Source organism: Macrobrachium nipponense, chromosome 34 (genome assembly GCF_015104395.2).
Source record: "Macrobrachium nipponense isolate FS-2020 chromosome 34, ASM1510439v2, whole genome shotgun sequence".
NCBI classification, from domain to species: domain Eukaryota; kingdom Metazoa; phylum Arthropoda; class Malacostraca; order Decapoda; family Palaemonidae; genus Macrobrachium; species Macrobrachium nipponense.
In genome coordinates, this window is record NC_061095.1 from 5,831,987 (window position 1) to 5,857,208 (window position 25,222).

The 25,222-nt window shown below is 38.1% G+C and overlaps 1 protein-coding gene across 6 annotated transcripts in view; it reads right to left on the reverse strand.

Annotated features, from left to right (window-relative positions):
- Window positions 1–25,222, reverse strand: part of LOC135207868 (uncharacterized) — a 413,859-nt gene that overhangs the window by 125,291 nt on the left and 263,346 nt on the right. For 4 of the 6 annotated variants that reach the window (XM_064239751.1, XM_064239749.1, XM_064239752.1 and 1 more), the window contains one exon: window positions 22,472–23,249. The exons of the other annotated variants lie outside the window; for them this stretch is intronic. In XM_064239751.1, coding sequence (XP_064095821.1) covers window positions 22,472–22,616 — 145 coding nt within the window. In that variant the 5' untranslated portion in view covers window positions 22,617–23,249. The remainder of the gene's footprint in view (window positions 1–22,471; window positions 23,250–25,222) is intronic. 6 annotated transcript variants of the gene reach the window in all.

Here is a 25,222-nt window from a genome sequence, read left to right on the forward strand (position 1 = left end):
ACATTACCTTGATTAGTACAGATATATTAATAATTTAAAAATATCTCTGCGGTAACATTAAGATAAGACCGAATGCTTCTGCTTTCATAACTGAAAAAAAAGACTGCTAAAAACTCTTCGTTATTATCGTAAGAATAAAGACCATCATACATTCTAAAAGCAAATCTTGTCAGCAGATCATGGCACGCCGACGAGGTGCCATATATAGATAGTGCATCATAAAGCAGCAAATTCCTATTGATAATGACACACATTATGTTACAGGGCTTCATATTTATAAATTTAATAACGTTCTATTAAATATTCTATCAAATCCCCCTCACACTACAATACCCTTTGGTGAATAGTGCTTCAGGGTAACATGCATGCGTTCGACCATTTTGTATTAACGAAAGCCACTTAAACACACAAATCAATAAAACCTTCAAATTGGACATATGATTTTGTGTCAAGATCTATAATTAGTGAGTAGGAATACTGAACAACAAGGTGTCCATACACTGGCAAGTCACACGCGGACACAGGTGCACGCTATATCTTGGAAAATATTGGTACTTTTGCAAATGTCTTACTTCTGCTAATTGTATGTAAAACGATATAACCTATGATTTTCATCGAAAACCAGATATATTATACTACAAACAACCAGGTTCCAATTTGATGTCCCAGTTGAATTGGTTTACTGCTATTAAAGTATAATTCCAAGTAACTCAATTTCGATATAAATGTAAAAGTATTCAAGAAGACTGTTTATAGGACAGACAACTACTGTTTTTCGAGGGAACATTCAAACTCGATTCGGCAAAACTTGGGAAGAGAAAACCCCATAAAGAGTTAACATCAGGACCTACAACAATCACGGTCGTTTTAATAAGTTAGGATCTGTCTCAATTCTTGAGTTTATGTTTGTGAATAATTCTATGCATTGAAAATGCTTATCAAACTTACATTACTCTCGAATCACTCAGTTTGGAGCCAATTTCAGAAATCAGCGCCTTGTTATTGCAAGTTTGAAATTTCTGAATCAGAGCAGAACAGCATCACCAAAAGAGCAAAGACGCTGGTGTGTATCTACGCGCCTCCCGGTTGCTGTGTCAACACGAAGGCTCTCGATAAAAGGCAGCGAACACAAACACCGCCAGAGTCTTCCGGCCAATTTGGATGATCTGTAGGTCTTGCAACGTCTCTGGCAGACTTACGAGAGACACATAACGGAAGCTCCAAACGAAGGATATTGACCCTCGTCCTCGAGAAGTAAGACTGAAGAGGATAAGACACCCTATTAGGAATGTTGCTAACTACACAGTCTGGCAGGTCTAAAGGCAACTGAATCCCTGGCTTACACATAAACATCCCCTCCTACCACACCCACCACCTGGCTGGCCCGACCCTTCTGCTCCCAAGCAAAGCCCTGAGGCAATCGGGGAGAAAGTTCTTGCTTGATTCAGAACTGACTCTACCTTCGAGACTGAATGATGAGAAAGATGAACGAGGAAGATTCATTGACCAAGACGTAAATTAGAATCACAAGGACTAGTGACAGTTCTTTATTTGCCGATTCCTCGTGTGTTAAATTTTCTGCTTCTTTTTCTCTCATGAGGACTTCCGCAGAAACTTTGCTTGCTTGATAATGGCCGTTTTAGGGTTGGGACATCTGAAGATTTGTTCAGCTTGAATAATAATATGATGATGATAATAATAATATTTCTCAGATGATACGACACGACGATCAATCACGAAAGTTGCAAACCGTCCCTCCTTCGTATGAGACGTGTCCTCGTCCTCCTCCTCCTCCTGCTCCTCCTCGACCACCCAGTTCCAGAAGGTCGAAACCCGCCCGTCTCTTTCTTCCTAGAGCGAAGACAAGACCCCTCCCAGCCAAGCCTACCACCCTTGGGGGTTTCCCGATGTTACGGCCATAATATTAATAATGATGCATTCCTATTCAAGCAATGCCTCAGCCGTGATATTTACGTCACAGGCTAATAGAGGCAAGCACGGACATAGCTGCATATATATTTGTGTTATTACAAAGCGAAAGAATAGCTGGGCAAAGAATGTAGGCGCATTAAGCGCTTTAATACTGGCTCCCTTATGCGCCCCCATTTTAAAGTCCGCTGGGCAGCTGCTTCGGCCTTATAATAAATCCTATCTGATGCTTCAGAAGCAAAAAGGTAAATGGAAAAACAGTCAGAGAGGCTGCGAACAAATACAAGGTAAAGAAAACGAATTTTGGAGAGAGAGAAAGAGATGAGAGAGGAGAGAGAGAGATTAGAGAGGCGAGAGAGAGAGAGAGGGGGGGGGGGATAAAGAAAACAAATTTTGGATTTTTAGGGAGAGAGAGAGAGAGAGAGAGAGAGAGAGAGAGAGAGAGAGAGAGAGAGTTGGGAATAAGAGTCAGCGCGGTAAAAATAAACTGATATTGCCTCAATCACGGTGCTTGATGAACCAGCAAACTTTTCGCGTCTAAATCTTAAAGATTATATAAATGGGAATTCGTCATATGAATTAAATGAAGTAGATCGTGCCGTAACAGGAGTGGAAGAACACCTCTACCACCAATCTTGAGGAGAGAGAGAGAGAGAGAGAGAGAGAGAGAGAGAGAGAGAGAGAGAATCATTATCATTTATTACGCCACGATCGGTGATGGTGGATGTTTCTGTCTCGTATCTCAAACTATATCTGTTTAATTAAGCATTGAAGGTAAAAAAAAAATAAAAAATAAAAAAAAATAAAAAAATAAAAAATAAAAAACTGCATGTTTATGTGGCAGCAAGACATCAAATCTTTTACTGATAAAGGTCACTTAAAATTTTATTTAGTTATGGACGAATTTTAATAACGGATAATATATAAAACCACACGACTTCGATAATTACTCTAAATTTGTCTACGGCATTTCCTGGCAGCATGTTTGCTTGCAACCAATGACAATTGAGGCCAGTTCAACATCATGGAAATGACTCCTAATGCATGAAAACGGCCGCATAAATATAACAATATGTAAAGTTTTATCAGCGTGAAGTAACGATAAAAAGGGAGATCCGGCTGAGAGACTCGTTGGGAATTTAAAATGTGCCTCGTCAAGAACTTTTGCATTTACATCGACCCCATAATAACTATTGCAATTCAGATACATATTCACATACCGCCGAGGTGTATCTTGCTCAGGAGAGTACGTCCATTATTTCAAAATCCGACGTCAAATAATATTCTTCCATCGGTGAGCCAGAATCCAGGAAAACAAGGAAAAAGGACAAACTAACGAGGTCTTCCACGTAAATTTTCTTATTCATGCGGAGCTTGCGTATAAATAATTGGTTCATTTTTCATTTTTCTCTCATTATGAATAAGAAAAAAAAATACACCCGACGCATCATCACCAAGGTCAAACTCAGTTAAGAGGCCAAACCTCTCTCATTTGAATGATGGAGAGCCAGATTTGTTTAGGGAAATATGGCTGTCAAAACAATCGTTTTCCAATACCGGGCTGCACCACTTTCATGGGATAGCATTTTCTTAACCTTGAAATAAAATTCCCTAAAGAGAGAGAATATTTGTAGTAATTCATAAACCATATTTTTTTCATATAGAGATGATTTCCCTTTCATGGTTCAACTGAATTTTACATAAATGAAATTTTTTATGGTTTACCAATAAAATAAATGAAAAACACCTTTGTCTTCTACGTCGTAATTCTGAAGTTCTACCTATTAGAAGACTTTTTCGAATTCGCCAGCTTTCTGAAAACATGGACACATTCATACTTAGTGTATAGCTCCCAGTCAGGCAACAAAGCCAAGTAAGATACCCACCAAATGATAATCATGAACTCTCTCTCCGCAACACAAACAGCTAAGAGGTTAGGATTCGAAGAAGCGAGCAAATTCTTGTGAAACTGCGGTTTTAAGGGTGTGAGCCCTAAGAATTTTACCCGGATACGTAATACGTAGTGACCGTCTTTGGGACATCAACATTCCATACACTTTATTCTTGTCAGCTGCTAAATTCTGGTTCGTTAAATTTACCTCAGAGTCCAAGGACTACATTTACTTCGATCGTAGTTTAAGTATAGAAGGAATAATTTTCGTTATATTTTAAGCAGGCGGAGATCAAAGGAGGTAACGCGTTTTATGACTAGGGGGAAAAAATTCGTTATATATATCATGGGCAATTATCTGAAGCTATCTGGCAAGAACAAGATGTGGAATGGAATGAAATATAGAATTTAGGCTCAAGGCCAAGCGCTGGGACCTATGGGGGTGGAAAGTGCGATGGAAGAAAGAGAATATGAACGGAGGTATAGTAAAAGGAATGAAAGCGACTGCAGGTAAGGGCCGAAGGGACACTAAAAAGAACCTTAAATTAATGTCTACAGTGCCGGCGGTGGCATTTTTCTGAATATCACCTACAGACAGGAAAAGACTTTTTATCGAATCAAATGATCTATCAAACTTGCTTCATGAAGATACGAAGTACAGACAAGAGTGAAAAGTCTTTTACAACAAATTATCAATTACCCTCTACCATTTTCTTCAATATCTTATCGGCCATAACAGTCTCCAATATCTTTTGGTATCAATCCTGCCACAATATTAAACTGCCAAAGCGTGTGATACTCTACTCCATATTATCTGTATACTGGGAGGCAAAAACGATAAATCATCTTGGTGGAAACCAAATAATAATTCACATGACCGAAGCACCAGGCCGGATCATTTAAAACCACAAAGATCATCCAAATTAATCTTTCAGGATACTGCGTTCTATTCTTTAAGTCTACCTTTCAAAGAAATGTTTCTGAGAAAATGAAGGAATACCATAAGCCATCAAAAGAGCAAAGTTCCGTCTCTACAACTCGGAAATTGCCTCATCCTGAAAATTGAAGGAAAGCTCTACTGGTTGTTGGCAAACTTAAACTTCCTCTTTCTTTCAAAGATAAAAGATATTGCGCTTCGAATTTTCACGATAGCCCTATACACTTTTAAAGAAGACTATTAAGATGGTTTTGTCCGTCCGTCCGTATTTTATCTGTCCGCCCTCAGATCAGAAAGACAACTGGGGCTAGAGGCCTGCAAATTGTTATGTTGATCATCTACCCTCCATTCATCTAACATACCAAATTACAGCCCACTAGCCTCAGCAGTTTTATTTTTTTTATTTTACTCAAGGTTAAACTCAGCCATGATCGTGCGTCTGACAAGGCTGTAGAGCAGGCCACCACCTTGCCGTGGCTGAAAGTTTCATGGGACGCTGCTCATACAACATTATAATCTGTGTAGAAAACCCGATTGCGCCGTAGGAACTTCGGGGCATTTATTACTTGTTTTCTATTACAAAAGCTCAGATTCCAGAAACGTTTCATATACTTTGTGAAGAAAACCCGGACAATAATAACGTCCTACCCTTTGTAAAGGAGTGAAGAAAAAAAATAACCATACCAGTAACAACAAGGATCTGCCGCAGAGCAACGCCCTTAAAATATAACCACAAATAACACCATCAGGTCCGATACCTGCAGTTTGACGCGTCCTCACCCACTGACAAGGGGATAAAAGTCAACGTGCATATTAGCTGTGGAAAAACACCAAAGAAAAAAAATGACAAGCTTACGAATGAATTAAGAATTAAGACCTCTGTAAAAACTGACTTTCCATCTTAAATTTTGACACTTTTTAGCATAGGGAACTCACGAGAAGGGGAGGTATTTACCTGACGAAGAGCATACTATAAAAAGCCTGGGGAAATGCTCATTGGCCAACCCATGGAAAAATTGACCACCGCAGGGTCTAAAACAGTCACGCAATGAAAATAAATCAATTTTTTAGATGGCGTATTTTCTCATTTTCGGAATACAGAAAGAAAAGGTGCATTGCCAATACATACTATTTATTGGAAATAGAAGGAAATGCTCCCTATGTTCTTTTGTGAAATAGACGGGGGAAAAAAAATCTCCGCATACACTGACCCGGAGATGAAATTATAATAGAATTTAGGCCTAAGACCAAGGGCTGGTACCTATTAGGTCATTCGCCCCTTTAATGGAAATTGACAGTGAAATTGTTTGAAAGGTATAACAGGAGGAAAGAAAACCTCGCAGTTGCATTGTGAATCTATTGTTAAGAGCGGATGGAAGGTAAGAATGAAGAAAGAGAATATGAACGTAAGTACAGTAAAAGTAAACGGAAGGGGTTGCAGCTAGGGGCCGAAGGGACGCTGCAAGGAACATTAAGTAATGCCTACAGAGCACCGCGTGAGGTGTACAGAGGGCACTAACACCCCTACGGGAGCTGACCCGGAGAGACGCCCATGGTGTGTAGAATGCATTTTCCTTACTGCCTTTATCTGATTACAATTTCCTATTTTCCGTCTTATTGCAGCTTGGGCTTCGCCAGTGCAGGACGAAATTAATTTACTTAATCGAGTCTAGAGAGATATTCATGTCACTAAGGACTCCAGTTTCATGGAAATTCTTATGTTAAGGTCTTGCTATTTCTCGCGTCTGTCGCTCTCGGGTAAATTGAACTTCTTTTGTCCTCATGTATACCATTTCGTTTTAATGAAGGAAGCTACACCCGAGTTGAACTCTTCTTTAAAGTTATATTTGCCTGTCTCTGACTTCCTAGAACCATACTTGCGTTCTTTCCTGATGAAGCGCTTTTTAAAAATATGTTCACTTACGTTTTTGGTTAGGATTGTAAATTAATCCTCGATTTAATACCCCCATTAACGTTACCTTTTCTCTTGTTCGTTTCAAGCCAATGGCCATGAAGAGCTGTTTTTTTGTTTCTTCCTGCGTGCCACTGAACACAGAATCGTCTCTGCGTCCTTTCTTTTTTTCTTCTTCTTTCATTTTATGCGGTTAGACGGTCAGCTGGATTTGGGGTTCAAATCAAGGCCATCTAGAGTGCAGGTCACTGAACTTTGAAGTCTATTTCTTACAAGTCTAAGCTAATGCATCTTGTAGCCATACGACTGACAGTCTAGCATTTTGATATCATATGTTACACACACACACACACACACACACACACACATATATATATATATATACTATATAGATACATACATACACACACACACACACACACACAACATATATATATATATATATATATATATATATATATATATATCACTTCGTGTTCGACCTTCACAGTTTGCTCAACATTTCCTTTATACAGACCTATCTAGGCTTCCATAACACTCTTGGGTCTCTTCTTAATTTGAAGAAAAATAAAAAAAACTCGTTACCTTCCTTACTTCGCCTATTTTAGGACCCTTGTTCCATCTTCCATTATCAGTTACACTTAGTTCCAAATGCCTTCACGAATACTCCAGTGTCTGGCATCGAGGAGTTGTTTTTATAATGAGTGACTGCGATGTTCATATTTTATGGTAAACTTACGCTGCGCTGTTCAACAACGTGAATGTATCAAAGGACAGATGGAAGTTTATTATGACATACATGGAAACCTGTCCTCAATTCATTTCCTAAAATGTGATGGATCCCAGTTCTGATGTTTGCAAAGGCAATGATACTAAAACTTTCACCAAGTACCTTTTACTTTATATATAAAAAGGTATACTGGTGATCGTGATTGTTAAGCACTTATAAATTAGTATTCAAATTCTGGGGAAAAATTTTATTCCCAAAATCAAAACAAATCACAAAAAGTACACTTCTTAACTCTCAAAGTAAATAGCTCGAAGGAGAATCCAGTGTGAAAGATTTACCCATTACGAAGAGCAGTCTTAATTAAGCAAAACAGGAAGCCCACCAATGAGTACTGGTTTTGTAAGAGTAGCAGAAACGGCAGTAAAAGTCCCGGACTGTTTATAAAAAAATGATGTGGAAATGACAATGCATTTTTCTAATCACTTTAATATGAGAACGAAAAGCTATGACTACTCAAATATTAGAACCAACACTTAGTAGAGACTTTATTATGGGCATGCTACATAGTAATACTTTTGGTGCACCTTAATTCTGGTAGAGAAGATAGAAAAATATTGAGTTCTTCTTATGGACAAATTTTACGAAAATCATATGGTGTGCGCTACACTGCACTGGAACCCGGTGCTGCCCAATGGCGTGGTTGGTTTGGTATTAGCTTCCCACCTCGGTGGTCGCGGGTTCGATCCTCGGCCATTCCATTGAGGAGTGAGAGATGTGTATTTCTGGTGATAGACGTTCACTCTCGACGTGGTTAGGAAGTCACGTAAAGCCGTTGGTCGCGTTGCTGAATAACCACTGGTTCCATGCAACGTAAAAGCACCATACAAACCAAACCAAACCGACCCCTTACTTACATAAAGAATGATTATCTGAAAGAGACCTTCACTGGCTGGAATAGGGAACAAACGACTTGTAGGATCAACCTCCTTTGGTTACACTGCAAGTTGACGTATTTTACATATTATCTGTCTATAATAAAATCCGAGTGGATCTTTCTTGTTTGTCTGCCCCGGATGGGGAGGAGATCGGGAGGGTAGGGAAGATATGACACATTCACCCCACTCTTGCCAACCTGTTGACCCGGAGCGGGCTAGGTGGGGGATTGGGAGAGTAGGGGATACATGACACATCTACCCTCCACCTGCAAACCTGTTTGTCCCTCCCGGATGGCGCGGGGTAAGTAGCGGATCGGGAGGATAGGTGAGACATGACGGGCAGCACCGGATTCCAGTGCAGTGTAGCGCACACCATATGATTTTCGTAAAATTTGTCCAAAAGTACACAATATTTTTCTCTCTTCTCTACCAGAATTAAGGTGTACAAAAAGCGCATTAATATCAACTGCATTTCTGTTCTCTACTACTCTTAGCTAATTAACTTGCCCCAACATATCCCGCCCTTCCTCTATATTCTTCCATCACTTCATCCATAAACGCTTCGCACCTACGCATCACATTTGTGGATACATTCCGCTTCATTCCTGATCCCAGAAGATTAACTAATTAGGTAACGTCAATCTGCTCCACATGATGGATGCCACGAAACGCTGATCACTAAAATCCCTTAAATGCCATGGTGTCGGATGACTTTTGAATGTGGCGTAGAACGACCCAAAAAGTTTTAGACCTGAAACGAATTGGATAATGGCATATTTTGAATGTAATCTCAAAACAAAATCGATCAACATTCACGAAATTGTACTTAGCTTTAAAAAAGGACTGATTGATTGACTGGATTGATTTAATGTTCTCTGGCGTCGGGACAACTAAGGTCACTGACACGCTATCATTTTTTTGAGAATGACGTCATTTAAATACAACCTAACGACATGACTAGATTATATATATAAAAATTAAATTCATAGCTTTTTCAGAGGACCTGCTCCCGATACAAATCTAAAAATTCCACCGGCACCGTAAACAACTTCTTCCCCGAGGACTTTGGCTTGGATGTACCGGCCATTCTCGTCTCGAGCCTCGGGAAGAAAGCTTCTCCTGAGGTCCCTAGGACTGGGGCATTCGACTATATAAAGTGTTTGACAGTCACAGGGACCAGGCAGCTTAAAAGGAGGAAGAGAACAGATTAAAGCATGAAATACATTTGTCAACTACGCATGGCACATGCCTTGGTCATTTTCATTTCTGCCGTCGGAAAAATTAAATCTATACACACACAAATTCTATTGCTACTTATATATCATCTCATATTTCCCTCTCTCTTTTCCGTGGTACCGCACAAACCTCACGAGCGAGAGTTCCCAAGTTCAACCTGCTGAACTTTTGTTGAATTTAACAGTAAACAATGTAGTACGTAGGGGCCAGTCGATTATCGTGGGTCGCGAAAGAATAAATAGTAGCCACAAAGAAGAAGAAGAAGAAGAGAAGTTCCACCACCCAAAAGCAGTGGAACTTTTTCTCGGTCTCTCCTTCCTTTCCTGGAGGAACGGGGTTGACTGAAAGTGAAGCGAAGGGGGAAGGGGAAGGGGAAGGGGAATGTCCGAGGAATACTGGGGAGGCGACGAGGAAGATCCTCTCGCACTCAGAATATGACTTTTCCTGCGTGTGGCCTCGAGAGCCTTATGAAGAATTTATGAGTAAATGTAAGTCAGCGCCGTTTCCCCCGGTGCATTTGCTTGCAAACGAGTCACTGGAGACATACTCAAGTTATGGAGATATTAATGACAGTCCCTCCGCTCTGCGAAATATGCTGCTTATCAGAAAGAGAGAGAGAGAGAGAGAGAGAGAGAGAGAGAGAGAGAGAGAGAGATTTTGACGTCTTATAATCGAAAACTTTGCTTGATATTAATTACATTATTACACAAATAACTGCATTACGACTTAAAAAATAACACATCTTTCGTGAAATAAGGACTGTAATATTCCTCTGATCGCTGTGTCAGTTTAATTCTCTCTCTCTCTCTCTCTCTCTCTCTCTCTCTCTCTGCTTGCCCACGCAGTGTAAAATGTAAGCTTTGACCTCCCAGGGAAGCCATATATATTTTATACGTTCAAGGAAAGATACCGATAGCTTATCTCAAAGTGAACTCGTCAGTTCTTCAATATTCAGCAACATCTGAGAGGCGTTGGAATCTTTTCAGTTCTGGTCAGTTTAATGACCTTTCACACACACACACACACACACACACACACACACACACATATATATATATATATATATATATATATATATATATATATATATATATATATATGTATATATTACACGTGCGAGCACACACACACCAATAAGGGTAAAAAATTAAAAGCAACGGCCTCATTAGTCAAGCGAGAAAATGAAATAGCAGTCACTACTAATGCAGCCATTAACGACTAAAAAAATAAAAAATAAAATAACGAACAAGTAGGACGTTTGTAATTTCTATCGACGTTTTACCAATAGTTCCAAAACGAGTCAGAGCGTTTTAAGTCATGAGTAAATAGCAATTCAGAGAGGTTTGATGGTCTCCTCAGTTTTCACAAGAATAATTTCCTTACAAGAATTGAACGTCCATGAAAAAAGCCTGTACTGAGGTGATATAATGGTTACTTTTAATATGAGGGTTGCCAATGTAAATAAATAAATCTTGAAAGGGCCACAACAAAATATCTGGATTGGTAATGTCAAAATATGAGACAGGTTGTATTGGACCCGGAAGCAGACTAAAAGGAAATGTAGGACGAAATAGGTTAGTTTATTATATAGTATTTTAATAAGCAAGTATTATTCTGTTCACACAAAATAGCGTCCTATTACTCGGGAATGTGAATTCAGGAGAAACGGATTCTACGTTACGCCTCACGCCCTTAATTAATACTAATTGTTGTCATTTGGCGGATCTGCTAAGAACATGTACACTTTATAATGATCAATAACCAACCATTCCTACCATAACTTCAATTTTCCCCTTTTACAGGACACCACAATCCTTTCTGTTTCCCACAAGATAACATTACTGAAGAATTTCCAAGGCACTCTTAAGTGCACATCTCACCTTCTTTTGCAATAGAAAAGCAAAGACACATCTGTGCTAGCGCCATTCAGTTTTAGAAATAATTCTCAGCATTTCATTTCTCTTTAATTCATACTTTCTCTCATATATATATATATGTGTGTGTGTGTGTGTGTGTGTGTGAAATGAATTTTATCACATCACCGTGATTCATATACAAGCATTAAGCTACAAATGTCCTTTAACATCTAATTCTCTCTACCTCGGGATTAATATATTTTCATATGTTGCCCGAAGGGGAATTTTTTAGTTGATAAGAAATTCCTCGGCTCATGGACTTGAACCACGAATTTACGACGTACAGTGACGCGCTTTAACCCACAGTACTATCTAGAGAGGTTTAAATAAGTTGATGCCGACTCCCACCTACAAATCCCTGATGAGCTCAGGTATTCGTTATTAGAGTCGGTATCAATCCACCTCGACCATAATAGCCGTGTAGTGCGTTTGTTGCACGTAGCCATATAATGAAATGAATTGAACACACCATCGTGATTCAAATACAAGCATTGAGCTATAAAAGTCCTTTAATAACTAATGCGCTCTACCTCGGAATTAATATATTTATGTGTGTGTGTGCGTGTTTGTGTGTTTGTGACAAATTTCATGGAATACAATTTACTCATCCTTCGAAATACTACAAATATAATCAAACACAGATACTAGTGAAAATGTAAATCACTGCCAACGTCCTTGACGTAGACAAGACATTACATAAATAACGATAACAGAGAAATACAGATTCAGTGTGATATAAATTAGATGAGTATCATCGAATACGCTCCCTGCCCTTTCCAGTGTAACCCTTTCAATAAATGAGTTTGTTGTTTTTGCTGACATCAAATGTACGAAATACAAGTTTGACTGAAAGAGGAAGCATTCAGAGAAATACAGGAAAGAAAAGATACAATGTTGTTGTTGCTTGATCTCGCATTGAGCCACCACGAGTTCCTTCTCTTAAGAGCGGGGGTGGTAGTACAAGAGAGGAGGCAAAGATCGAATCCACGAATCCGCGTTATTCTTTAGTGTATGACTTGACTCTGAAAACTTTCAGGAAACCAGCGCTGGCTTTAGGGTTTACTTCGTGAACATCAGCCAAGCAAACGGGGGCCTATAGTTGATTCCTTTACGATAAATTTTATATTTAGTTAACATGAAATATCATTCTCTAAGACAAATGCTGGACTAAAATAGTATGCACCAATTTTTATGAATGAACGTAAAAGACCTTGAAAGCGCATTACTTCGTGCTTTTCAGGAGCTCATGTCAGCAAATCCCTTTATGACCGACGTCACCTTGTTGCTTATAAATTGACTCAGATACAAATTCAAAATCAACTTATGAATGAATTCGATGGCAGAGTTTGGCTCCGTGAGGGACTGGCTTGATATGAAGGGTCCCAGTCGTCCTCATTGTGCATCTCAGGCTTCACTATAAAAACAAAGTTGAAAGTTCATGTGTTGAATGTGTTATTATCCGACCGCCTCTGTATTTCGTGAATCACTGAACTTGCCTAGTATTCAGGGGACAGTTTTTCATTTCAGACAGGACCTTCTTCTGATTTTTTTATTTATATAAATTTTTGGCATTATGCCAAGCACTGGGGCAGCTAAGGCCATTCAGCGCTGAAACGGAAATTGACAGTGAAAGGTTTGAATGGTGTTACAGGAGGTAACCCTCGAATTTGCACTTTGAAACAATTGTTAGAAGGTAGACAGTAAGATGGAAGAAAGAGAATATGAACGGAGGCACAGTAAAAGGAATGAAAGTAGTTGCAGCTAGGGGCCGAAGGGACGCTGCAAAGAACCTTAAGCAATGCCTACATTGCACTGAATGAGGTGTACTGACGGCACTACCCCCTACGGGGGACAGGACCTTCTTGGTCTCGGCCGCCAAAGCTGCCTTTACTTCTTCGCCATTATAATGCTATTCATCAACAAATTTGAACAAAATATAACATTTAGTTCGTTAATTTTGAATTACAACCTGGAATGCGTTCCAACAGTTAATTTGACGAATAATCATTCCTCGAGTCTCGACTGAATTATGATGCATTTTTAAGAGTTTATGGTTTGTGCTTTTACTGCAGATCATACTAAGGAGCATAACGAGATAATTACGTTTTATGATCTTAAATTAAAATGCACCCGAGAGGATCGGTGAAGAAAGTTAATCTAATCAGTTAGAATAATTTGACAGCTTCAATGTAATAAACAGAAAAAAATTAATATAAGTAAAAAATAGGAGAAAAGCAAAACAAAAACTTAAAAGAAAACATACTTGTCAGCCAGAATGGACTTGTCAAGAGGCATTTTCTATCTGAATGACATCTGCAAATGTAAATAGCTAAGTCCCTAATTATACACATTTTAATTTTATTCTCTCCCCTAATCTCACTAAGTGCTTTTGGGTTGTGGAGTTGGAAAACCTTTGCTCACTGAAAGCGCCGCACAGAGAACGAATCTCTCGTTTATCCGAGGGTAACTAAGAAATCTGCTTGGTTTCATCATTTCATAATAAAACACATGCTTATATTACATGACACATAAATAAATTCGGTAAATACATTTTATGTGCATAAAATACTCATGCTTGAATTTCTACCACAATTTAATAACTTCTAAAATATATAAGATTCGCCGTGATTTCTTTGTAAGGTTAATAAAAGATTTAAGAAATTTCTTTTCCAGCAGCAAAACCACGAGAGTCGAAAAACCAGTTTTTCTGAGCAAAAGAGTGAATCCTTTTAGGTTTATCCATTAATATCAGCATGTGGAGACGCTGTTGGAATGACCTGTCCGGGAAGGCATTACGACACACCAAAAGAAGTTAATTAAAAGTTCAGCTACGGTGAAGCAGACAGGCATCGCATAAAATATAACCACAATCAGTAAGGAAGATATAATGAAATAAAACGATCGTCCATAAAAATCAACATTCCAACATGATACCAGGAAACGAAGCATTACCTAATTATGATAAAAAGCTTAAATATTTATGTAAGTAATGTAAATAAAAATAATAATAAAAAAATCAATATGAATATAAGGCCTTCACACACACAAACACAAACACACATTTATTTATATGTACAAAGTTATGTCTGCATTTATATACGTATATGCCTACAAAACCTACAAAAAGCTTTGTGTTTATGCGTAAGCATACGGATGCTAGAATAAAGACACGGACATCGACTGGGATAAAACTGTGCAAGCGCAAAGACAGCTGTTCAAACATACCGTCTTCCCCAAGAAGCTAAGGAGGAGAAGAAAATCTGCAAAATATTCCTCGGACATTTATGGGAAAACATTACATCGACATAACGTGACAGAAACCCTACAGAGAGAGAGAGAGAGAGAGAGAGAGAGAGAGAGAGAGAGAGAGAGAGAGAGAGCCCTCTTGCAAGGAATTTCCATGGCTAAATACTTCTTTAATTAAAACAACCACTAAAAAGGCCTTGGTCAATCATGATGTTAACAAGCAGCTCTTGATCACCGCTACACTCCTTGGGATAGGTCAGGATTCCCTCAGTGGCGCTCAACGCTGCTAAATTCGCCTTAGGTCACTCCGGTTTTTATTTATTGACCTCTTAATTTTTTTACTGGTTATTTCTCCAGGAAAATCCAGACCCTTATACCGGTATGTTGTTAGCGCTTGAAACATAGCCCTCGGTGAATACTTGTGGTAAATATGCAGTCCGCAGTATTACACACACACACACACACACACAATCACACACACACACAAAGAATCAAGGGCGCGTCTGCAAGAAGGGTAAAAACCTAAACGCAAATTCACATGGAGAGAGAGAGAGAGAGAGAGAGAGAGAGAGAGAGAGAGAGAGAGAGAGAGAGAGAGAGTTTTGGATCGCAACACCTGATAGTCTTATGAAGCTCATGTGAACATAGTTTGGTCACCCTTCGCTACATTTGCATACTCCTCAATTGACACATGATTGCGTCCTAGGAAGAATGAACCCGAAAGTTCATTCTCTCTTCTTCTCTCTTTCTCTCATCCAGTGAAATTAACCCTGCGGTATTTATTTAAAAAAAAAAGAAAAAAAAAAAAAAATCTTGACGTGTAAGGCCGTTGCTTCGGTCGTTACAAAACGCTGAAAGGATTAAGATGACTGTCAGTATAGAGAAAATAAATAATATCATACAGGAAAGAAGTTCCTTTCTGTCAAACAAATACAAGAGTGTATTTAGAAAGCATTTACGTATAAGCATTCAAATATGCACATGTAAACGCGTATTCAGTAAGCACACGTACATGTGTACTCAATATGCACAAACGATTACGTGCTCGTAAGGAAAAAAAAGGGTGTGTGCTCGGTGCGCACAAATGAACATGTATTTAGAGCGGAGACACTTGAGAACTAATCAGCTTCATCGTCGTCATCATCATCATCATCATCATCATCATCGTCATCATGAGCCTCCTGTACTCTGGCGACTCTGAGCATTCATCTTCTTCATTCTCTTATTCTTCTCTTCAGTCTCGCATGCAATCCTTCGTATAATTCATCAAGAGTTATATATTCTTCCCTCCTCACGGCATCTTGCATCGTAAGTCATTTGAAATCTCCTAAAATTTTCTTTCACATTTCCACTCAGCGCTCACTTTACTTTCCCTATCTATCTATCTATCTATCTATCTATCTATCTATCTATCTATCTATCTATCTATCAAGGAGGTCCTAAAAGGCATTACCCTCACGGTTTTCAGCGAGTCCCAATGTTGTTAGTCCCGCCCACTTTCCAACTCTTACGGTGAACCACCACGACTGACTAATTACTGGGTAACAACTTCAGAGCTTCGGTCAACGGTCACGGGATGGGTTTGAAAATAATGTCTAAAGGGCTCGGGCTTGGCTCGTCTGCTGATGAGGTACATATTTCTATCAAGGTGATGTGATTATATATTTATATATATATATATATATATGTATATATATATATATATATATATATATATATATATATATATTAGATTGGTTAGTTGAACAAGTTTTCTTGGAATGCAATTTTGGACATGGTTGAATTATATCTCTTCCTTATATGGTATACATGTTTACTCACTCATATATATACACACACACGCATATATATATATATATATATATATATATATATATATATATATATATATATATATAAAGATATATGCCACGAAGGAAAAATAAACGAAGGAGGACTGCAAGATCTTTCGACGTTAAAAGTCCTTTACTGAGCAGAGACTGACATACATACGAGAAAAGACAATACAAGAAGATTCTTATAACTGACAGATAGGGATTATAAAGAGATTAGTACCTAGAATCCGACACACCTGGAAGATAAGAAACCTTCCCAAACAAGCATAAACAATGGGTGCAATTAAAGGTTTAAGACAATCATCTCAGATACAATTTCAAGACAATTAAAAGATTATAGGTGACAGCTATTCAGAACTTGGTAAACAAAACCATATTCACAATACATGACAGACATACATTACAACAAAATTAATAACTCTAAGGCAACTGATTTTTATTTAAGTCAGTAATTATATCTTTGAGGTCATTCTTAAACATGTTACAGATACAAGGGTCTAAATGAAAAAGGCCACGACTAACATTGAAATTACAATGAAAAGTAAGTTGTATTAAAGCAGATTTTAAAAGATTTCGTGATAAGACATCTCTTGACCTTGCAATTACTGAACTATCAATCCAATTTATTCGGTGGTTGTTTTCACTTAAATGATTGAATAATGCATTAGATTTTTGCCCAGTTTTTACAGAATACTTCTAAGCCTTTGCTAGACTGTCCGAGATAAAATGAGGGACAATCCATACATGGAATTTTATATATTATGTTGTTGCTTTCTCTGGGGCCATTTTTTATTAACATTCCTTTTAGTGTGTTATTATAGGAAAAAACAAGGTTGACATTAAAAGCTTTTAACAATGATTAAATGGTTTCAAATCCGTTAAAATAAAGCAAACTGAGAATGTTCTTAGAATTTTCTTTCTGCGTGTTACTTTTGTGGGCTTTATTATAACAAATGTCTAATATATGTGAAGGATAGCATAAATCTTTCCCTATTTTTCTTATGTATTCAATTTCTTGATCCAAATATTGTGGACTGACAATTCGCAATGCTCGTAAAAACATAGAGGAAAAAATTTATATTTTTATGTTAAGATGGTGGCTTATATCTTTATTTATGGATTTATCACGTTCCTAACTTTCGTGATTCAGTTATATATATATATATATATAATATATATATATATATATATATATATATACTTATATATGTATATACATAATATGTGTGTAAACATGCATACCACATATAGAAGAGATATAATTCAACCATGTCCAAAATTGTATTCTAAGTAGTATAAAAACTAAAACTACTTGCTTTTAGGGTGCCATGTTGTAACCTGAAAACTTGTTCAACTATCCAATCTCTCTTACGTCCTCTGATGGCGATCAAATAAAGATGGCTAAGCGTCTTCGCTGAAGTGATATATGCGCTGCAGTTTCACTTTCTAAACTTGTACACAAACTAAGCTTTAGTCATACCTGGCCATCAAGTCCCACTGCGATAAAAAACGAAGAACGTGGTCTCTTCCTTTATTATTTATTTTCATATTTGCTTAGGTTTCGTTAAACATGAGAACACTTAGAAAGGTTTTAGGATTATTCACCCCAGTCATGACCATTCCCATTTTATGAAAATAAGTAAGGAAGTTTGACAATTCTCAAGGAATTTTTAAATAATAATAATAATAATAATAATAATAATAATAATAATAATAATAATAATAATAATAATAATAATAATAATTTTTATATACTGACGATTAATAATTTATATTTCAAGTAAATAATGGCGTGTCCATCAAATCTATACTTTTTTCTTTTCTGTCTCTTTGTATTGATAATAATACCATTATTAGAAAAGTTTTTTTTTTATGTCTGCAATACCTAAAATAATCCCGGACAACTCGCCAATTCAGTGTCGAGTTTCTTAATAACTGTATACCACATTTTTATTCTCTATGCATTGTCATCTTGACAGATTATGTCTTCAAATTAATGACGTTAACCGTAATTCTGATTAACCCTTCTCCTCTCAGCTAGGTCTTTCGTTTTTTACGACTTTTCTGTTTTTGAGAACGGTTATTATTATTATTATTATTATTATTATTATTATTATTATTATTATTATTATTATTATATGTGTCAAGGATGGAGCAGAGGTGAAGACGAATTTCTATCTGGATGGAGCAGAGGTGAAGACGAATTTCTATCTGTTTCGTAATTCTAGAATTTAATGGAGATAGCCTGGTACTTTTTCAGACGCAACTTCAAAATGGCCTCCATTGCATGGCCACGACAATTATGGCCCAAACCAATTTTTAAGTTTTTTACATCTTTGTGTCAATTTACTGATTTATTCATCTCTTTCTTTAGTGAATAAGCTGAGTGCTTTGATCTAACAACACAATCACTTTAAAATGGTTACAAAGACCACCGCTGTCAGGCTTAAATTCAGGTTAGAATTTTAAGAGATATGCTAACATTAATACATTAAACGGAAAGGCTAAGTCAGCTTAAATTCAGGTTAGAATTTTAGATGCGCTAAGATTAATACATTTAAACTGAAAGGCAAAGTCAGCAGAGGAGGGCAGTGCCAAGGATAACACGGCCTTTAATGGCATTCCGGCTTACAGGTTGAGTGGGATTCATGTGAAATTGGATGAACAGTCAGTTTAGGTTCTGGGCAATTACATAAACCTAGAAATAAGAAAACCCTCGGCACATGCCATTTTAAAGCCTGAAATTATGGAAGTACAATCGAAAGGACAACCAGGAATATACTGGTTACAGTAATACAGCAAAGAATTTACTCATGTTTCAGAGTGAAACTGAAGGCATGGAAACCACAGTGATACCATACCAGATATATGCTATTCAATGACACAAAGCTAGTAGAGCAGAGAAGAGGAGAGTTACTCTCAGTAACATGGATGAGAACCAAGGGGACAGAAGGACCACAGTAGAATGCTATGTGTAACAAAGAGTATCAAATTCCAAATTTATCAAAATCAATGACTATGCAGCTGAATACAACTCACTGTTCCAAGACTAAATCATGGACAACTCTTTTCAAATTGCATGTAAGTGGAAAAAGATGTGTCAACTAGGTAGACTACAGCCCAACAGTCAACAAATTAAGTAAATCCTTCCATAATACTATTATTGCAACACCAAATTTCTGACAGATGAGAAGTGCACACCTCACTCAGGATTATGGACAGTATGGCAAAATAAGTTCCTGAGCTTCCTGAACCATTTACAAACACCCCACTATACTCCTTCAGCAAAAAGTGTCCAACACAACAGGCAATTCAACATTGCCAGTTCAGTCTCTTCCAGAGATACCTGACAAGAAAAAGAATAATTGGAAAAAGTTCATGGCACACCAGACATAGATGATTCATCCAATACAACATGGTCTTCCCACCATGCAAGCCAGTAAAGGACTAAAGATTTTGATACCAGTATCACAATTCTGCTCCCTCAAGCTCACAATGTTGCCACAAAGAAGCAAGTCATCAAAACAAAACACGAAAGATGTCTGGAAAAATATGCCACAGAGGATATTCTGCTTAAAGTTATATTGAGAAAGGAAAATCCTTTAGTAGTAGAGTAACAACAAAAGGAGGAGCTTTCTCAGAGACTGGAAATTCAAAACAGAACCATTTCAATTCCTTACTGATGCAATATCTAAAATGACAACAATCAAGGTACCCACTGTGACGAAGGAGGAAAAGGTATTCACACGTGCCAATTACAACAACGTCAGCCTAAAGGAGTTGGCTCTTTGTACCCATGAGGGAGTTGACACATGCCATACAGTTAGGGATTGCCATAAGATTGATGACTGATGCTAATGAAACTGGCATTGTAATAAATATCATATCCTTTATGCATAGGCTCATAGCAATAGGCTTGGAGATTATGTGGGTTGTATTTGTCAGTAGATAATGCAATAAAAAAAAACTCCCATCGATGACCTTATTGCCACTGAAGTACAAGAGAAAACCAAGGGGAAGCTGTTCTTCTATGCCTTCACCGGACTAGTGTATCAAGTTTTAACAGCGAGGGAAAATAGCATAATCTGCAAGTTCGATATACCACTAAAAACATCAGCAGCGAAGCAGATGGAAAGTGAAACAAAATTATTGAATTTCTCTTTTACACCTAAACCCAGAAAACAAAAGCAGCACCTTTCTATTAATTTATTGGTCTATTGTTTTACATATCTTCTGATGGCAAAATAAAAGATGCTTTTCTTGATATTACTAACTAATGATCGAATCAAAGCTAAAATCTGGACTAAGCCGAGATGTCTAAATGAATCACTGTCATTACAAGATCCTTTTGAAGTTCAAAAATATTAACGGTGGACATGGAAGCATTAAAGAGTTCTCTCTCTCTCTCTCTCTCTCTCTCTCTCTCTCTCTCTCTCTCTCTCTATAACGAAGTGGAAACTGACTGCATCATCCCTTTTGTTGAGCGGAAATCTATCTTCCTCTTCAGGTTTTATTGCTGGAAGAAGTTTCAAAAGCTTTCTGTCATGTGAGCACTTATGAAATCTTTATAAAAATGCTTTCTCTCAACCATTTAGTGGTCCTTTACGACCTAGGTCTCGCACGTTCCTTTTAGCCCCTTCCTTTTTTTTTTTTTTTTTTTTTTTTTTTTTTTTTTAAAGAAAACTACTGAGATGGCTATTTGTCCATCCGCACTTTTCCTGTCCACCGTCAGATCTTGAAAATCACTGAGGCTAGAGGGTCGTAAATTGTTACGTTGATCACCCACCCTCCAATCATCAAACATACCAAATTGCAACCCTCTAGCCAAAGTAGTGTTTATTGTATTTAAGGTTACAGTTAGCCAGGATGGAGCGTCTGGCACCGCTATACGTTTCAACACAGGCTGCCACCGGCCCGTGGCTGAAAGTTTCACAGCCGTGACTGAGAGTTTCATACAGCATTATATGTAGACAACTGGATTGCACAAAAACTTCGGCGCATTTTGTACTTGTTTCATCTGGCCCTGGGTTAGATAAAAGCACTGAGTTTGACGTGCATTAGCATATAAAATAAAGAAAATGCTGAATCTCCAGTTTGAACTTATGACGAAAATGATAGGGTGATTTTTAAATGTTCATTTTAGCATGAAGTCATTTCTTTTCGCAATCTTTTCGAATAGTGCATCTAAATGCAGAGAAATATCGTCAGTCACCAAACGGATGCGAGTGAAAACCGGTTACACCTTTCAAATTATAAAAAAGAGAAACACGGTTCACATTAAGTATATCAATATATAATATTCCACAATCTCAGACTGCACATATATAATCATGATTCAGTTTATGAAAAATATTTGAATAACTAAAACTTAACATCAGAAATCATGATGCAACTTTTTTTTTTTAGGTAAGTTTTATTGAGGGGTTGCTTTCATCTCTCATGGCGATGATGCTGCAACGCATAAAGTATCACCTTGTAGGTCTACATTCCCTCTGGAGGTCCTAACAACGACGACGTATCGTTCGTTGCACTGAGGCTTAGAGCGTATCACTTGCGCGAAGGAATTCTAATGAGCACTCCTCCCCCTTCAGCACATCTGATGCTGCCATGTTTACTTGAACTCTCTTTGCAAAAACAAATACGATCGCATGATAAAAAAAAAAAAAGTCTGAACATTTCATTCTTTCAGCATTTGCATTTGCATCCTCGCTATATCATTTTAATGTCTGCAGGACAAAGACAACCACAACATCAGACCACAATTCTCGTTGCTCACACTCAACTCACACCTTCAAGTGAGCAAGTGCGTTTTACCATCTTATCTACCGGAGAAACATCGAGAAATGCCCGGGGCGAGCATCAAAGCGCCACCCATAGGGAACGCCGTGGTGTCACTGCACTCACCTGCCTGCCAGAAGGCAATGAGACTGACGATGATGATTAAGACGAAGGTCACTAGACCCCCGATGAGGATCTTCACCGTCGTGGCACCCAGGCCACAGAACCCAAGAGGCCCACCTCCTTCCCCAGCCCCTTTGGTCATCGCCATTATGAGTACATGAGGGGCGGTGCGCGGTCCCTTTGGCGTTCCTTGCTCTCTCCTTCGCTAAGGTGACCCTTATCCAATGGTTTATCAGTCGCTCACAAATATAGTAAAGTATTGCAAGACCAGAAACACTGCCGTCTCCACTGTTTCACTCTAAGTTTTTCACTCGCTCGAGAACACTTCAGTAACACTGTACTCTCATTTATAAATCACTGAATGTGGCTCAAACCAGAAACGAAAATCTGTCTTACTTTTTCAACGCAAACATTTCCCGAGGTGACGAGGATCAAAGCAATATTAGCACTGTTGCGAATGACACTCCTTTTTTACGACGCTTCTCAACCTGTTATATCACCGAAAACATCACAAATCGAGCTGGACTCTTCTTCCCATTTACGGAATGGTCATCGTGTAACTCACAGCAACGTGTCACTAGTCAACGTGAATCATCCTTTGTGTGTGCCCTGAGAGCAGGGAAGGCTGGCACTAACTCCCATCTCCGAAGCTTTGGTGGAGGACACTGAGGAACCTATTTCGAAGGAAGCCCCGAGTTTGTCTCGTCAGTAAAATATCTCGCTGGCAACAAGTAAAAAATGGCGGACGAGCCGGCTGTCTCGAGTCCCTCGGTCATAATATCTGGAAATAGGAGAGAAGAGATGATTATTCCCTGCGACATGTCTGCCATTGACACGGCAGTAATTCAACTATTAAGCAAGAAATATTCAGTGTATTTTCAATGACAACTAATCATCACCAAACTAGTTCTGATTTTTTATAGCTCAATATTTTTCGTGCAAAATGGCGGAGATTTTTATTCAGGGAACTCACTCCTTTGCGTTTTATCTTCACACAGAGAGAGTACAACAGGTTCATAAAGGAAATACGATCATTAGCGGAGAAAAACACGAAATTCCAATAAAAAAGGGAAACATTATGAGTCTGAGGTTATATCAGCACCCAACATACTATGTATTACAAGAGCCATCCATACACACACGCTCTAGTAGTCTAACATTGTTCATGCAAAGTCAAAACATTAGAGTTAATGAATGCAGATGAACCCATTGAAGATGTCAAGGACAGTAAATTCATTTGTGCTCTTAACCTGAGGTGCCTCGGTTAAACTAACTGAAGAGGAGAATCAACAGTGTGTTTATATATCTCCCGATTATGATAAGCAGTTCGCTTTACGCTGACCATCTCATCAACTGAATAATATATCAAGCTCATGCGAAACTCCCAAAAGTCGATTACATAGGCACGAACGCTGACGAAATTTACACGTGATTTACGTCTAAAGCGCGCAACAAACATTTACTTGGAAGTACGAAGCCATTGCCGTGGTATCTATACATCTGGCATTCAGCTTGTTGCTCTTTGAGATATAACCACCTGCACGATATATTGCGCATCACAAAATTTGGTAAAGTCTTCCATTTTTTTGTTCTAAAATCAAAAGGATTTAGGTTAAAATGTATAAAAATACGGAGAACTCTTACTAAATCAATAGCAAAAAAGGATGGCAGGTCTAAAAGAAACTTCCTACTGATGAAAAAGAAACTTGTGAGCAAAACTAATGGACGTTCAATTACAACTGTAATGTCTATACTGCTGAACAAGTGAAACAGTTTACAAATTGCTAATACGAGATTGTCTCTCCACAGAATAGCCCGAATTTAAAATAAAAATAAAAATATTAATCTAAAGATATACAAGATAGCTGCTATATTGGTTTAATATAATTTCTACTATCTCGGACTGCTGCTATCACCGTAACCCCATCTCCCAACTGAAAGAGGTACAAATCTGGTCGCTGTCTTTTTAAACTACTTATTTACCTCGACAATAATCAAGAATTTTAAGAGCAGTGATTTAAGGAATCCTATTTTTCAGTCTTAGTGTTTGGTATTCTCAGGTTCTCAGTTTTGGGTCTTCCAAGAGTCTTCTGTCGCCAGTTTAGATTCTTCAGATGTTTCCGACAAAGCCTTGAACATAGTTACAACAGCCCATCTTTCTGCAAATGACTATGCTCTTCCCAAAAGTAAACTCATTTTTATTTTTTAGCTTAACCCTTTAGACTGCTTATTTCCTCCGTGTTCTATTTCTACCGATTCTACTCATACATCTATTCTACACCTGACTGTACCCCTTTCTTCCTCCAAGACAACGAATAATTGTAGTTCCACTCAATTAAGTTGTTGTACCTTTCATTTTCAATCGAAGCTTTGGAATTTCTCCCTTGCGTTACGGCGAAGCTAGCAAGAGACGCAACGCTGCTGCCAACTCAACATACCTCTTTCATCACAAGGAAAAAGTTTGTTGATGGACTTTCCTCTTTTATAATGACGACACCCATGACACTTCACGAAACTGATTTTGAAAAAAAAATTTGGAAGACGTCAGAGAAGTCCACATTCAGGAAGTGAACTGCATTGGACTGACCAACCACCTTGATCCTCGAGTTTTTTTTTCTTCAATTATAAACAATCTGTCTTCTGACAAGGGTGTTCATGGACTTTTCAGGGTTAGCCGTAGAGAGAGAGAGAGAGAAGAGAGAGAGAGAGAGACGAGAGAGAGAGAGAGAGAGAGAGAGAGAGAGAGAGAGTGGA